Source organism: Chlamydotis macqueenii, chromosome Z (assembly GCF_036417535.1).
Source record: "Chlamydotis macqueenii isolate bChlMac1 chromosome Z, bChlMac1.mat, whole genome shotgun sequence".
In the NCBI taxonomy this organism is placed as follows: Eukaryota; Metazoa; Chordata; class Aves; order Otidiformes; family Otididae; genus Chlamydotis; species Chlamydotis macqueenii.
Genome location: NC_141593.1, coordinates 27,496,479 through 27,512,920, shown reverse-complemented (window position 1 = coordinate 27,512,920; position 16,442 = coordinate 27,496,479). Strand labels below are relative to the sequence as shown.

The 16,442-nt window shown below is 45.0% G+C and overlaps 1 protein-coding gene across 3 annotated transcripts in view; it reads right to left on the bottom strand.

Moving 5' to 3' along the window:
- DMRT1 (doublesex and mab-3 related transcription factor 1) overlaps positions 1 to 15,604 on the bottom strand; it is a 58,787-nt gene extending 43,183 nt beyond the window's left edge. The window contains exons 1-3 of one of the 3 annotated variants that reach the window (XM_086770380.1): positions 15,311 to 15,604; positions 12,441 to 12,619; positions 1,815 to 1,824 (exon numbers count right to left, since the gene is read on the bottom strand). In XM_086770380.1, coding sequence (XP_086626506.1) covers positions 1,815 to 1,824; positions 12,441 to 12,619; positions 15,311 to 15,604 — 483 coding nt within the window. Of the gene's footprint in view, positions 1 to 1,814; positions 1,825 to 12,430; positions 12,620 to 15,310 lie in introns of all 3 variants that reach the window. The other 2 variants (XM_086770377.1, XM_086770378.1) reach the window with 2 other exon arrangements.
- Positions 15,605 to 16,442: the final 838 nt, after the last annotated feature.

Below are 16,442 nucleotides of genomic sequence, written 5' to 3'. Positions count from 1 at the left end.
TTTTCTGCCACCCCCAAAAAAGGCCATTATCTGTAATTACCCATTACCATGCATAATTATTTCTTCTATTCTGTTCTATGGCCCCCAGGACTTTATGTTGTTACAGCTCACTGCATTATCTTATCAAATTTGTTAAGGAAGCTTTTTTGACCTTTTGAGCACTTGTCACAGCACATACAAAAGCCAGCAGTAAATTGTCTAAGCATGTAGTGTATGATTTATTATTTGTACTCTGCATAGTGATACCATACAAAGTATTACACACTAGCACCTTCCCTATTCCCACTCCCTGCTTTAGCTAAAATGAGGAGAAAGTAAACCTGTTTAGTAAAAGAAGGAAAGGGACAAAAAGAAGCTGGAGTCTCTCAATGGGAATTTGAGGAATACAACAGCAACACATGGCTAAGCCTGAACATCAGGCTCTGGAGAAGGTCCTGGCTGGAGAAGGACCAGACTCTGACCTGCATCTCAGTATCATTTGCTTGGGCTAACGGCCTCACTGCACTACAAGTCCACGCACTATGTCCCTCTTCTTTGTAAGGACACTGGACTTGGACCCGACAGAGAAGCAGGGCTCTTAAGAAAACAAGAGGGCTGATTCTGCACCTTGATTTTTGCCTCCCTCTTAGTCCTCCAGAGGGTGCTTTATCTTAAAATCTCTCTTCTAGTTGCTTAAATGTATAAAACTCTCAACCCACATCCCTAAATGAAGAGAGATATATAAGAAATTATCATTTAGCAAATTCTAGTAAAAAAATTACTTTGCTGCTTTTGAACTGTGTGATTAAATAACCTTCACAAATACAAGAAAATCTAAGATATTTTTCTGCCATCATAACAAATAAAAGGAAATGTCAAGGATGAGGTACTCAATTTGGACTGAAAGTGCACAATACACACTACCGTAGCACAAGGCAGGCAGAACCAGACCTTTCAGGTCTGCCAGTGTAAGCATTCTTAATAAAAGCGGATTGAAAAAACAGGGTCCCTGGACTCCTGAAAGCACCCCTGAATTCAGGCCCTAAAAGATGACTACCTGAGCCACTGCTGTCAAGACAAAACCCTTCTCTGCGTTTCTCTGCAGCTTGCAGACCTCTGGCCCACTGCTCTGTGCTGGCTCTCAGGCAGCAGGGATGTGGAAACCTTAACAGCCCAACAAGGAAGAGAGACTGACTCTGTGTTTGAGATGAGCCAGCAAATCCAGGCAAAGGGCAGGGTCTGCAGAGGAGGAGGGGAGTTTGCACTTGTACCCCTGTCCTGGAGCCCCGTTTCTGAGACATGTGGGGACATTCACCCATGGAAAAACACCTCTGCAGTCCTCTCAGTTGTTTTAACCAGAAAGCTTTTGAGAAAAGCATGTTTTTTCCTCCTTGCCCCAACTGCCAACGACACTGACTCCACAAACAAGTTCAAATGCCAAATTCAGTAGTTCTTTTTCCTCTTTGTTCAGGATTGCCTGCCCAGTCAGCCCTGGATGCCCTGCTGTGCTCCAACCGACACGTATTAGAGGGAGAGGTCAAAAAATCTGTTATCAGCCATATCAGATGCATGGGATAAAAGCAGCTGTGTCTCCAGGCTAAAGAGAATAAATCATAGCCAAAACACCTTACTGCCACTGCAGTCCATGAGTACCTTGTTGACTGTACCTGGGGAACACAGTTGCTCAGTGGAGATACGCCTCTCTTGTCAAAGCAGAAATACACATTTGAAAAAAAAGAAGGAAAATAATTAAAAACCCATGGTCCAACAACTCTGAGCCTCTTCCAGGCTCCTGGTGTCTTCCCTGGAGCCAAAGTGCACAGGGACTGATCTACCTGAGGTGGTCTAGTCTGGCAAAGATACAAGTGATTCAGAACAACCATACTAGGGAGTAATTAAACCTTAGATAAGCGGGTCACTAAAGGGTAAAGTAAATCGCTCTCTCTCACTCCAGAATATGTTCTCTGTGCTTTTATAATTCCTATCCCTCCTGCCTGAGCCCTTCCAAGTTCAAGCTCAGGTGTGTGGGTCTAGACCATGCTATATCCCCACCACTAGCTATAAATGAAACCTAGGGAACAGCACGAACCAGGCGAAGAGATGCAATACCTCCCTCACCCTCTCTCCCAGCCACCCATTGCTTCTGGCTTGGTGACGCTTCTGAGCCTGCTTAATAACCAACGATCTCCCTTTCAATATCCATTTTGAGCCCACTTTCCAGCACATCCTATATCCCCAGGGAAGGAATCTCACTAGTTCCACAAGCATCTCACCAGTTTCAGGCACAGAAGACACCAAACCTCCTTCCCATCACCACAGGTCTGCCTGGAAGGGCTGTGCCATCCTTGGTCATCCTCTTCCACTGGATACCACCAGCTCCTCCGCAGTGACAATGTTTTTTGGGAACCACTTTCTCCATTCTTTAGGTCTGGTATGGGTTAAAGTGGCTCTTGCTTGCATGTGACTCATCATCTAACCAAGCCTTCCTGCAGTGTACTTCTGTCTTCTGCACTGCTTGCCAGTCCATGCACCTTCCCATTACCTACCAAGACAACCTGTGGTGACTTCAGGGTTGCTTCCAAGACACCAATGCGAAGACCATACAGCTTACAGACAAGAGCAGGTCCCTGTGAGATGTCTCCAGAAACACCATGATGTTAAGATTCCCTACACAGACCTACATTTTCAGACTGACAGGATCATCCTCTTTAAAACCATGTAACATATATAATACTGATTTTCTGTCAATTCCGTTTCGTAATCAAGATGTCAGGGGATAAAAAAATCAAATGCTTTGCAGAATCTGACTGCATCAATATGTCACTTTGTCAAGCAATTTTGTAACGATAGAAGATTACTAACTTGACATAATCTTCTGCTCATAAACTTCTGTTAATTCACGTTGTGTGAGCACCTTTTAATAACTGCATTTCTCCCCCTCCTGCACATTTCAGTTTGCTGTGGACTGTTGCACTGTTTTCACGAGAACCGGTGTCAGGCTGATGGATTTGTAGCCACCCATCCTACCAGTCGCTTTTCTTAAACACTGGCATGACACCAGCTTTCTTCCAGGCCTTAGGAGTTTCCCCAGTGTTACAAGACTTACTGGAAATCATCATTAATGGACCAGACAGATCCTCAGCCAAGTTTTCTGTTGGTCTGGGGTTGTTGGTTCTTTTTTTGTTTTGTTTTGTTTTTTTAAATATTGCCTGCAAGTTATTCAATCCTACTGATTTCAGTTACTGCTGGAAATGAAAGCATGTCACCATCTCCATACACAGCAGTATCATCTGCCTTTTCTCAAAGCAAAGATTAGAAAAAATTATTGAGTATTTCTTCCTTTCTTCCACATGTAGAATTATTATCCCATAATAGGTCAAACGACTGTTAACTCTGTACATGTGTTCCCAGTACCTCCTGATTTTAAGAATTTTAGTTGAACTTCATAAAAAACCATTTTTTTTTAAAGGAAAATGTGATTTGGGAGAAAAACACAAGGAGGGAGAAACCCCATCCAGAAGACGGCAGCTTGGCATAGTAAGTTTCCCAGTCACACACACAGCCCCAATCCAGCTCCAGCTAAGAGGAGCTGAAATACCGTCAATTTCAGTGGAACTGGAGAAGGCACATTTTGTTCACATTTAGAGTACACTTAATAAAAATGATCTGCTGCAAACATTTAGCACGCAACTTAAAAATCCTCCTAATATGGCTGAAGAAATAAAACCTACTGAAAATAATTTTTATTTCCACACTTAATGCAAGCTTCAGGCCCTCAGTAAGATGTCTACAGCAGCAAATTCCACTTTGAGCATCTTCTGCCACTCACTAGAGGAAAGTAGTTGATCTTTTTATGTGAGCTGGGATGCAATGCTTGTTCTTTCCTTACTTACACTTTTGGTCTTTATAATACAGCTATAGTGATCATATTCAAAATTTTATCAGCAAAAAAAAGAACGGCTTTAGTAAAGAAAAAGCATGCAAAATCTCTGAACATAGCTTTGAATCTGTGAAGATGCTAGGCACTGTTTTAATGCTCCAGTGTATGTTTGTTCATGCTGAACTGAGACAGCAGAATTATTTACATATTTAAAATTATTACCATGTGTGACAGCTAATCGGATCAGAACCAATAAAATTAGTGCTTCAGAAAATCAGGAGCGTGAGAAACAAGTGCCATTTTCAATCTTCAGTATAACAGCTGGGAGTATGACTACTACATGCGCATATATACGTACACATGTTATTAATCATCTTGAGATACCTGACTCAAGAAGTAAATTTACAAACATTTAACTTGTTGCATTCAGACATCCAGCATGCTACTACAGTGTGTAACGGGAGCAAAACTTCAAATCAATACAACTTTAAAAAAAAAAAAAGAGGAAAAAATTAAAAGAGAAAGTAAATTAGGGGAGAAAACCAGATCTCTAGACAGTGATGGAAAACAGCCCAGACACCTGCAGGCAAAAAGAAGCAAACTGAGAGGAGGAGAAAGAAACTCAGTGTGGATTAAACGTAAAGGGATTTAAGTCATTAACAAGAGATCAAAGAGAACATTAGAAGGGAGGGAAGGCCTTACAAGTGTCTGAGATAGGAGACCTTGGAGGAAATATGACTAGGATAAAATCATTACGGCTCACACTAAAAATAAAGGGAGTAGGACGATGGTTGGAATTAGCTGGAGTCCATGCTTGGTTATAAGCTGTATGATGACAGAAACCCAAAAGGTTTCTAAAAAAGACCAACCAGAGATAACAGGACGGCTTTTTCACTCTACCTAATACGTGATGGAAAAACTAGTATCAGGAGCAGTAAAGAGCCATTGTAGACACCCAGTGGGTTTGAGCGTGTAAGCAAAAATCACATGCGATTGTATACAAAAGTGATGCACGTGCCAATGCTGCATGGATGCAACAATATTTATACTCAAAAAAAACCTGCTTCCATGCAAATGCAAATTGATCACTAGATGACTTTTGCTCATGCACAGCTGATAGAGAGAAATGCACAGCGCCTGGAACTACAGTGGCTTATATCAGCCGAGGTTCAGTTGTGCTCCTGACTATACGTACACAAATCAGCAAACAGTGGCCTATGCTGTAAGCAACAGAAATAGTATGAATAGAAACTAGAGACAGGAATTGATCCCACCCAAAAAAAAAAATTTAGGCTTCCAATCTCATTGCAAAGGAAGAGAAGCTCAGTCCTTAACTGACTTGGCAAGCTCTTCAAGAAAAGAGAGGACAGAAGTGCATGGATTATGTTTGTACTTAAGTACGCTATTCACAACTCTGGTTAAGACTAGCAGATACTCAAACTCAGGAGGAAGTTTAGCAAAGTTCATAAAAATAATTAAAAAAAAAGGAATTGGAAGAAACATACGAAAAAGCGTTCCTACAAAAGAAACCTTCAAAACTGCTATCTAGTCCCCATGTCATGAAGTGACAAATCTACCGAAAATGAAAAATGGGCCAACAGGCTGAATTAGGAAGTTAGTTCATGAAGTGAATGAAAGCAGTCATCAAGGTATAAGAAAGCCCATGAAAAAAAGAAAAAGCAAGAAATCACGCCTGTGCTCAGTTAAGGAAGCGTGCAGTACTCCTTCACTCCCCACTTATATCTTTTCTAAAAACAAAAAGAAAGCCCCACACATTCAGATAAGTCATAATAACTGCTTCAAGGACACAGAAAGGAACAAGAGGTTAGCTGCAGATAGTGTAATAATGTGCCCACAGACAGAAAATTCCTAGTACATCTTCTGCTCCTGCTCCATTCCTTATCTCAGTGTTCATAATGACAAATGGAAAGCACAAGCCAGCACAGATAACTCTTTAAACGTGAATGCAAATATGCAGATACCAGCGTGACGGAGGAAGAGCTTCCACGGCACAAAGAACAATAGGGGCTGCCCATCAGCCCCACTGGCCTTCGGTAGGAAGAGAAACCCCCAGCAGCCGGGTCCTAGGACAGCATACACAGTAAAGTCTGTTCAGCACTCAGCAAGAGCTGCTCGGAAGGGACCTTGCTCTAATGGGTAGCTCTACGTCTGGAAACCTCACCTCGTGCGAGAAAAATTGGACAGAAAGATGCTGAAAACACAGAAAGTCATAGGATGAAAGAAAAGCAATCTTCTCTGAGGTTTTCCAAACCCTTTTACACAACTTTTTATTTTTACACTTCCACTGAAACTTCAGACAGGATCTAAAGGCTGAAAGGAAAAATAAAATTCTCGATTTAGAGCCCTAACTCTGAAAATTGCTGCTAGTCCTACCTGTCTCACCAACACAAAAGAAACACTGCACTTTTGATAGAGTGTGTGCCTTACTGAATAAACACGTACAGCACTTCAGACATTAGCTCAAACACAGGCACCCACACATACACAAACACACGTGCATGCATGAAGCTGCAAAGACAATGAATGAATACCGCTTGAAAGGAGGAGCAGGGAAAGGGCAAGCTTTTCAAGCTGCAGGGTCCAGAACTGGAGAATTAACTGGAAACATCTAATCGGGGATGCAGAACCCTGTAACATTATGATTTATTTAACACAGCCAAAGAACGGCCAGAGGCAATGAATCATATAGGAGATGACAAAGCTGCAGGAGATTTCCATCATCTAGTTTAACCTGCACATTGATCAGAGTTTACCCCCATATTAATCACTTGAGATCGTAATCTCTTAAACACCTCTCCTGATTATGCTTCACTTACCCCCTTGTCCTTATGCAGGTCACTCTGTTGCTAATTGCACTTCTAGTTAGGAGAAAAAGTGTCTACTGCCTAATTTAATTTTGTCTTTTTTAGTTTCAAGCCGTTGCTCCTTGTTATGCTGTCTCAAGTACTGTAAATAATCCCTCCCCCTCCTCCATATTATTACTTCTCAAATATTTATAGACTGTTATATCTACCCTTAGTCTCCTTTTCTACATGACATACATTTTTGTCATCCTTCTCTCTATACTTTCAGATTTATCTACGTCCTTTTATAATGAGATGCTCAAAACTCCTTTGCAGTGTTCCAAAGTACAGCGAAACCAAAGCAGCAGAGAGAGGCAGAAATGCCTCCCTTGCTTCACAAGCAGTGCCTTTTTAAATAACTCCAAGCAAAATGCACGTGACTTCAGTAGGAACTGAAAATTACAAAGCCATGGCCATCACAATGCGAAGGGCTTCCTTTCCCACATAGTTGTATCAGTCACAAATTAAAGGAGACTGTTAGGGGAAGGTTTAATTCTAAACCAGGGAAAGATCATTCAAAGAGAAACACTCCAGGAACATTTACTTAGTCCAGCTTGAAAGAGATTTAGCAACTGAGAAAATGACCATACAGGCAGAAGACCATCTACAGCAACTGCTTCCCAAGACAAAGCCTAGCTTGTGCTGCAGAAATAATGCCAATGCAAGAGGGGTACGACAGTTCACAAACTCTTACACGAGACACATGCAAATGTGATTATTTTCTCTCATCTTAACTGCAACCAACTGGAGAAAAACAGATGACTATGAATGGAAAGGTATGAGTTATTCACAGGTGAAAGATGCAAAACTTATTTTTTCTGACAACTACTACAATCCACTAAAGACACATCATGTTCAACTGCGCTCTTTTCTTTTGAATAGAGATTTGTTGGCTGTGGGAGAAGCTGGGGAAAAACAGCAAGAAACAACGGATGGGACTCCTCAGTTCTTGGTATCAAAGGAGAATTGGCAGGACCAGGAGGCAGCCAGCAACTAAAACTGGTGAAGAAGTAGGAGTGGGTGCAGCAGGAGAAAATCATTGTTAGAAAGTAACACGGAGATAAAGACAAAAGGAAAGAGCAGGATGACAGACCAGTAACCACTGCAGACCCACCCAGACTTCTGAGGACATGCAGCCATTATGTTAGCCCTGGCACAGGCAGGGAAAGCAGCTAATGCTTCCTTCTGCTTTCTGCTCAGTCCTACTGAGGCTGCTGCCACCTGACCTAGCAATCCTCTCCACCACTTGTCAAGCCCCATGATGCTACTTTTCTGTTGAAATCTACCATAGATTCAGTCATCGAGTGCTTCTGGGTCAGAAGAGTCAGGATTTTTTTCCCAGGCTTGCAAATGCTGATCACTATTGAGGCTGGCTGAATTTCAAACTTCAACATGTTGACTTAATGTCAATACAAAAAAGTAGTCATTTCATAGATTCACAGAATAGTTTCGTTTGGAAAGGACCTCTGGAGGCCAGCTGGCCAAACTCTGCTCAAAGAAGGGGCAGCTTCACAGTTGGATCATGTTGCTCAGGCACCATTCAGCTGAGCTTTTGAGTCTCATCAGGAATGGAAGCTCCAAAACTTCTCTGGGCAACCTGTTCCAGTACTTAAGCACTCTCAAGGTGAAACGTCCATGGCAGCTTCCTCATGCTGCCCACTAGTTGTCTAGAAAGAGACTTTTTTGACAAAATCGAAATTCTGACAGCATATAACGCTATACTGTAAAGATATAAAACGACTTTCTTTAAAAGAAAAAACTTCTTATTTTTTTAAACCAATTACCTTTCAATTATAGTAACTTTTTTTTTTACCATATTACCTATGCAGCACAACATCAGCAAGGTCATGGCATCAATTTTTGAAATCACAATACAGTGTCGTAGAAAAGGTCAACGCAAAAGATAACATCAAAAAAGCAAAGGAAGAGTAAAGAAGGCAAGGTAGGGTTTTCAGAGGCACCTAGGGCACTGCAAATTCAAAGGGATCTCAGTACCATAACTCATTAGGCACACTATTCCCATTGACCCCACTACAGTCTGTATTCATGAGGAGATAAAAACCCATCTGTTTCTCAGAGAGTTTCAAAGTGAAGGCAGCACCTACTTAGAGAAATGTAAAAAGAACAATGTTTTGTTTCCATCACATATAATAAATGTAGCAAAGGGAAATAACAAGTGCAAGCTTATTACTCATAACTGCTGACCTGAACAATGTCACTGCAAAGCCAATGGGTAATCGACCACTGCAGAGCACAGGAGCAGGCGCTGGCATTTAGCATACAGTAATCCTGCCTATATTGGACATTTCTAAATTGGGCCAATGTGAGCACAGAGCAGCAGAAAGTAGGAGTGCTTTCCAGCATCTTCCAGTCATCAGCTGAAGTATGTTGCAGCCACCCCACCCACCAAATGCCAAACATGACCTTTAGTCTGGGACGAGGACCAAATAAAATGGAGGGAAGGTGAAATGCACTGTCTCCTTCCTTTAGTATAAGAAGCCCTCACTCAAAAGTCTTAATGATCATGCTTGCCCCTGCTCCCTCACTCCCCAGTGATTTCTAAATATTAAAATGACAGAGGTACCAAATTGACACGAAGCCAAGGGAAGAACACAGGTTTTTAAAACTGAGACTGAAACACGTTTCAAATGTCTCATCATTGTTTTGTCCAGAGTTTTGCACACTAGTTAACCTAAGAAGATGTACTTACCCTACAGAAGAAGAACTTTAGATGCCCTGGGATCACAACTTTTTGCTGCTCTGGACAATTAAATGGCCTTTGCCCTCAGCAACCTGCAACTTTTTAAGGGAAAGTGCACAGAAATGACAAAATCTGTTTGTGAGAGGTTCTGCTAATGCCCTGCGACCACAGTCTGCTCCCTTTCAACTACCCTGGAAATTCCCAGTTTGCTTTTGAGTGGGGAAGATACGCTCCATCCAAAGTAAACACAGTTTCCAAGCTTGAGACGGTAAATGCACAACCCCTATGCTATGACCACAATAATTCATTTTGCCCCTTTTCAAAAACAGTATTTCACAAAGAGATCTGAAAAATTGTCTCTGGTCTCTCCAGGTGTCGCAATATTTTTGATCTGCTGACAAAATGGATACAGCAAGGAAAGACTCTCTCTCTCCGGCACTATGTCTGATTTGTGTAACTCCTTCACACATTACTCCTCTGCTGGCAAACAATGCTCTGTGTGATGGGAGTACAAAAGAAAAACTGCTCTTGTGAAGCCAAAAACTTACAGGAGGAACAGAATTACCACTGTCAAAACCATCTCTTGCCCAGTCTAATGCGTGTTGTACAGGGCATGCTGCACTCCCAGTAGCCACCGGTTCCCCTTGGGCTTGCAGGGAGCTGCTGACTTCCCCTGGCACGCAGGGTTTCACTCTCTCTGCCTTAATGATTACTGTAAATTCTTGCACAATCAGCATCTCAGCCTACTAAACACTGCAACACTTGCTCCGACATCATCTGTCATTTTGTTTGCAGCTGAGGGTACAAGCAAAATGATAAAACAGCAATACAAGAGTCCTTCAAGCACCTGGTCCTTAAACAACCTGACACCTAAAACAAGAACTTCTTGTCACATCACACCTGGCAGTGTCTTATCTAACAAAATATCTTTATATGCTAAAAAAAGAAAGCATCAGAATATTTAAGCAGTATACCTCACTGAAAGATCAGGCTTTCCAGGGTGAAGCCTGCACTCTGACATCTGATGAAGCCACTGTACAGGTCTGGCTGAACGCAGAGCACCTTCTGCAGCTTCAGAGCCAGCACGCAGCCACCGCTGGCCTTGAATCCATGGCCACGAGTACTTACACTGCTTTCAACAGATAAACATACCAAAATTATTTGGGATAGAACTTTATGCAGTGCGGTCGCTTTTGAGCCAAGTATGAATTTCTGTTACTGCGTAGGTGCCTAAAAACAAAACTATGAACACAATTTCCTATTAATTCCCAGATTCTTCCATTTCTGGTGAACAAACCTGACCCTGCCTTCATTCTTGGCTGGAATCACGTCTTCTCTCTGAAGATGTAGCTGTGTATTTTAAATGTTGTCACCCACACACAGTTATTTAGTAAAATGCTTGAGAAACAATGTATTTGAATTGCTCACAAAGAAAAATCCACTGTAAGAAAGACAACTGCAAACCATTTACAATTGCTTTGACTAAAATTTTTCAAACAATTCAAATTACTTTAAAATTAGGTATTTTCAATTGCCTTAGGTTTGTTTAATAAATGTTTTTCATTAAAAGATCAAAATTAAATTAAATTAATAATAAATTATTAAACCGGGGCTAATAAATTAAATACCTCCACTGACATTTTAAAAAATTAAGATCAAAGCTTAGGCAAATTTTGTTGAGAGTAAGACAATTTGATTTTTTGGCCTTTCTGTATAAGCAAGGGTTTTTTTGTTCTCCTGAGTTACATACAATCTCTGTACATTACTGAATATACTACTTTAATCTTTAGCCAGCTTTTTCCATGTCTATAGACAAAGCACGCAGTAATCCAAATATGAAAGGAGTAATTGCATCGATTCAAAGGTGACACTAATATGACTGCAATCATGAAAACAAAAAAGCTAATAAAAAGCTATTTACTGTTTTATCAACCAGTTCTAAAAGCTTCCCAAAGAAATTCCTCCACATTGGTCTGAAACCGCCTGTCTGCAATGGATGCGACAAATCCATCTCACAAGGCTTTAAATGGCCTGCGAACAGTGATGTCGTTTGACAGACACACATATGTGCTATCCTTTTATTAGTGAACGCAACGCAGTGTCCACTTTAGAAGCACCTTTTTAACTGGGAATTACATTCACCTGTATTATTTCCATCAGCACAGACGGTTATAAATTAATGACATTTCCTTTCCCTTTCCTCTATGCTTGTTTTCTTTTTTCTTTTCTCTGTCTATACAGCAGAAGTCAATTATATCAGTTTCATTTTTATACATATTCAATTGCTGTATCTGTCAGGCATAAGCTCTACATAGGAAAAAACATTTTGCCTAGAGTCTTCACTTCAGTGCTTTTAAGTCCTGGCTGTGCTTAGCCATGGTTTTACTGAATCTGCAAACAAATACTGTTTGGGTTTTTTTTTGTTCTGAAGGTTTTTATTTGTTTTACAAGGGTTAAACACAATACTGCCAGGTGTAGTAGAGTGGAAGGATTGTAAGTCCTTCGTAGTTCATCACACCTGGCCACAGAGAACAGATGTACCACCACAGCAAGTCACATAAGGTGGGCCACTCTCTGCTGCTGGGGTCAATTACATTATCTACATACTTGGCTCCTATACAGTGCTGAAAACTCTCCAATATTGAAGAAGATACACAGTCAGCCAACACACAGTTGCCAGGATTGTGGCAGGAACATATATTTCAGGAGAAAGGAGAAAAGCTCCTCATGAATCTGTACTTGCAGGTATACACTCCATTGAATTCAATTACAGCACCAGTCTATACCAAATTGATTTTGATTTTCAAGTAAAAATAATAAATTCAAATATGAAAGACTGATCCTGGGTTCTTCCCTTTTGCTAACTGTACCAAGAGTGCAACATCGTTCTTAGAGAGGGGACTGTCCATAACCCCGCCGCTGCAGAGAGGGGAAAAGGTGCAACAGCAGGCAGGCGTAAGCAACGTCAGCCCCTGCCCCCAGCAGCGAGCACTGCTCTCCCAGCACTCTACCTGACGATGTGCTAGCTGCCGTCACGGCTGTACTCGTTGAGTGCGTAGGGCTGCTGCTCTCCAACAAGAGACAAGAGCTGCCGCCACTGTTCTTCTTAACGAACGTCTCGGGGCCACTGGGCAGGGGGACCGGGTGGCTGATTCCCAGTTCCTCTTCCTGAGCTTGCTGCCTTCTCAGCGCAACCTGGGAACGAGAAGACAGACGTACGGCATGCTCTCTGGCTTGAGCTCAATTTATAATGGCAACAACAAAAGACAAACCCAAGGCTGTTTTTCCTCTTGGTACTCTACAGTGTTGATGTCACAATCCAGCCAGTGGGTAGAGAAGAATCTAAAGGAGGTTTTAAAACTATTTAAAAACAACCTCTTTTTGTGTCCAAACATACATAAACACACTTATGAAATCCTGGTGCCATATACATCTTCCTCCAACCAGACCACAGCAAGATGTATTGAAGCCAACTGCACTCGTCCGACACAGTTGCTCTTGGGCAAAGCATACCATGCGAAGTGGAGTCACTACCCTCCTCTCTGCTGATACACAGCTGTTGAGGATAAGAAATTAATTTACTTGCACTCTTCATCAACATAAAGCAGTTCTTCATGAAGGCTTATACCTGCAATTTGCTGCTGTGCCCAAGCCTTCTGGCTCCTCGCTGGAAATCTAGCCCTTCAAGGGAATTTCTGTGCACAGTGTACTGTACATAGAAAGCCATCATGGAAAGAAGCACGCATTTTACGTACCTGGCCAGGCCTGGAGCAACGGGAGCTCCCCATTTCTTTCCCAACACTGACAAGGTTCCAAAGTCTAGCCAGCACAGGCACTAGGCAGTCTGGACATGGGTGCAACCAAACCATATTCATTGCTTACTGAAGATACAGAGGACCCCTTCTGCTTCATCTGAACAGGCAGATTCAATTTTGCACAGCTGTCCACCCATGCCAAACAGGTATACGTGTCCAGGTGGTATATATGACACTGGGGGCCTTACAGCTACCTACCCTTCAACCTGCCAGGTGACTGATTTGCATCTCTCTTTGAACCCGGAAAAGCTGTCCCAGATTACAGACTGGGATCATGGGCTTTTCTTGCTGGAAATTCTCCTGGGTAACTTGGACAGGATTCCTCGCCATTTTCATGTTCAACAGCAACACTTTTCTAATACAAATGCATAACACCATTAGAGAAATTAGTAATAGCTCTTGCAATAGAGACATCCCAAAAAGGACATGTAGACCTGCAAACACCCCTGGTAAGTTTGACCTCACAAGCAAATAACCTTGACCTGTAAAATTCCACCAGTGCCAAGGGGCTTACTGCAGAAATACATCAGAAGAGGGAAAGACAGACTTTCAATGTGTAACTCCTACACAGATAAGGTTTAGTTAGAGAGGCTTTCAAAGTCACTTCCAAATACCAGGCAAGAAAGAGAAAAGCCCCAGGAGGGCCACCGCCAAAACTTGCTATCAGGATGCATTCAGCGCCTGACAGAAGCTGCTGCAGAGCAGGAAAAAGGTTTGTGCAGAAGCAGCCACTTGCCCGGGGATCACCCCCTTTTGTGCTCCTTCCCCTGACGCAGGCAGCAAAGGGATCCACCTTTATTATTCCGTGGTTCACAACGCGCAAAGAAAGTGCATGTAACTTGGGCATAACAACTTCTGGACTGCCACGCCGCCGCCGATAAGTAATTATTCACACGAACGAAAGCTCTCAGTGGGCTCAGAGGGCGTTTAGTACACCTGCACTGAATAATTAAATAAAAAAGTGGGGAAGGACTTAATGCAGGGCTGTTAAGGTTTTAAAAATCTGTGTGGGAGACTCATTTTATGCGGGATCAGAGCGCACACTAATTGCAAACAGGGTCGGTGGGTCTGACACCACTGCCTTTACTCGCACCAGCAGTCCCAACGCCTTCCAACCCACCGGTCCGCAGGGGAGTATCTGCACGAACGAGAAGGCGCAACCCCACTCGCAGAGATCGAGCTCGATTCATTAGCCGTTAAGCTCCCAGGACTCGCTCTTAACGAAGTTTCCAAGATAAGGATCACAAGGACTAACACAGCCGTCATTTACATTGCCAAAAAACTGTGACTTCAGCGGGACTGCCTAACGAAAAAAGTTAGTCCTGCACAGGACGGGGTGAAGTTTGGTTTCTTAGCGAATAGATTTAAGACGCCCCAGCTACACAGCTAACTACAGAGCCCCTCTATGCAAAATCAGGGACAACGCCGTTAAATAAAAAAAAATAATTTCTTTTAAAAAAAAGTATTTTTAGAAATGCACTCGACTAAAGCCACCTAGCATCAGGAAAAGTAGATCTGAAACCAACAGATCTGGAAAATACTCTCGCTAACCAATTAGCTGGATAGGTTATCATTATCTAGTTAAAAACAAGCCGAAAAGTGGCAACTTGAGGCTAAGGCGAAGCCTTCCCCTCCGCAGGGCTGGGAGCCGCCGCCCGGGGCTGCGGGCGCGCTCCGCTCGGCTCTGCGCGGGGTCGGGCGGGGATGCGCTCGGGCGCGCTCAGAGGCGGGCACCCAAGCCCGCACCGCCGCTACTGCCAGCCCACGGGGACGCGCACACCACATGCCTTCAGGCCACCTCTTGTTTTTATGGGAAAAAAAAAAAAAATTAACGTAAGAGAAAGACAGCAGAAAGCCCCGTTAATTTAGAAGGACGGCGGTGCAACTCCAGCCCGGGGCGAGGCTCCCCCGTGTCCCCGCTGTCTCGGCGGCGCGCACCGCACCGACCGCTCGGCTCCTGCGGGCAGCGGACGAAGGGCCCCGGCGGGCCGGCCGCCCAGCCCAGCCCAGCCCAGCCCGCCCCGCCCCGGGCAGAACCCGCCGCGGCGGCCGGGCGGCCCGCGGGGCTCACCTGCGCTGCCATCACCCGCTGCCGCTCGGCGATCAGGCTGCACTTCTTGCACTGGCAGTCCCGCCACATGCAGAACCGCTTGTGCCCCTTCAGCGGCGACGAGTAGCCGTGGTTGCGGCAGCGGGCACACTTGGGCAGACGCGGAGGCTTCTTCCCCGTCCCCGCCGCCGCGGCGGCGACCCCGTCCGCCGGAGCGGCCGCCATGAGGGCCGCCGCCTTCCCGAAGCCGCCCGCCTTCTCCCCCGGCCCCGCGGCGTCCGGGGGCTTGCTGAAGGCCGGGGAGTCACTGGGCATCGCGGCGGGCCAGCGGCAGCCGAGCAAGGGGTCGCAGCAGCACTGCCCTGCCCCGTCCCGTCCCACCACCCCGCGCGTTTTGGCGGGCGGCGGCAGCCCGGCCTCTCCTCTTCCCGCCGCACCCCCCCCACCCCCCCACGCCGAGCCCCCCAGGGCCGGTCCGTGCGGCCGCGAAGCCCTCTCTCCCCCGCGGGGCAGGGGCCGGGGGTGGGGGAGCGGCCATCCTTCTCTCCCCGCTCCGCCCTCCCGCCCAGCCCGGCCTGCGGCAGCCGCATGGCGGGGAGAAGCGCCCCGCGAGGACGGCCGTCGGGTGCTGGGCTGGGGCGGCCACAAGCCCCCGGGTTCGTGTTGGAGGCCCGCTGCCCGCAGGCCGCGCACGGCGACGGGCCCCTCGCCCCCGGCCAGCGGTGGCTGGGCGGCCGCGCAGCCCTTCGTGCCGTGGCAGGGGCCGCGGCAGTGGCGGTGACTCTGGTCGTGGTCTGAGGGAGCGAGCCAGGATCTAGAGAGGCCATTTTAAAGCCCTCTCTGTGTTCCCCTGGGTTGGGCCGGCCGGGTTTGGTTAGGCCACCAAGATGGCCTGGGCTGGGAGAGCTGTGGCCCTAAGTAAAACACCAGAATTGCCACAGCTCATCTGCTCTCTGTTGTGGAGCTTCTGGCTGGGCTGTGTCTCCTGTTTGCTGGTTTCCTTATGCTCATATCCCTAAATGGGTATAAAACCAGACTTTGATCAATATCTGTGAGGGCAGGTGATCCCAACAAATACAGACAGTGAAGCTGGGGTGACAACTCTGTAGCCAGCGCCTCTGGAGCAGGTGTGGGCGGCTAGAGCGGCTGTGCT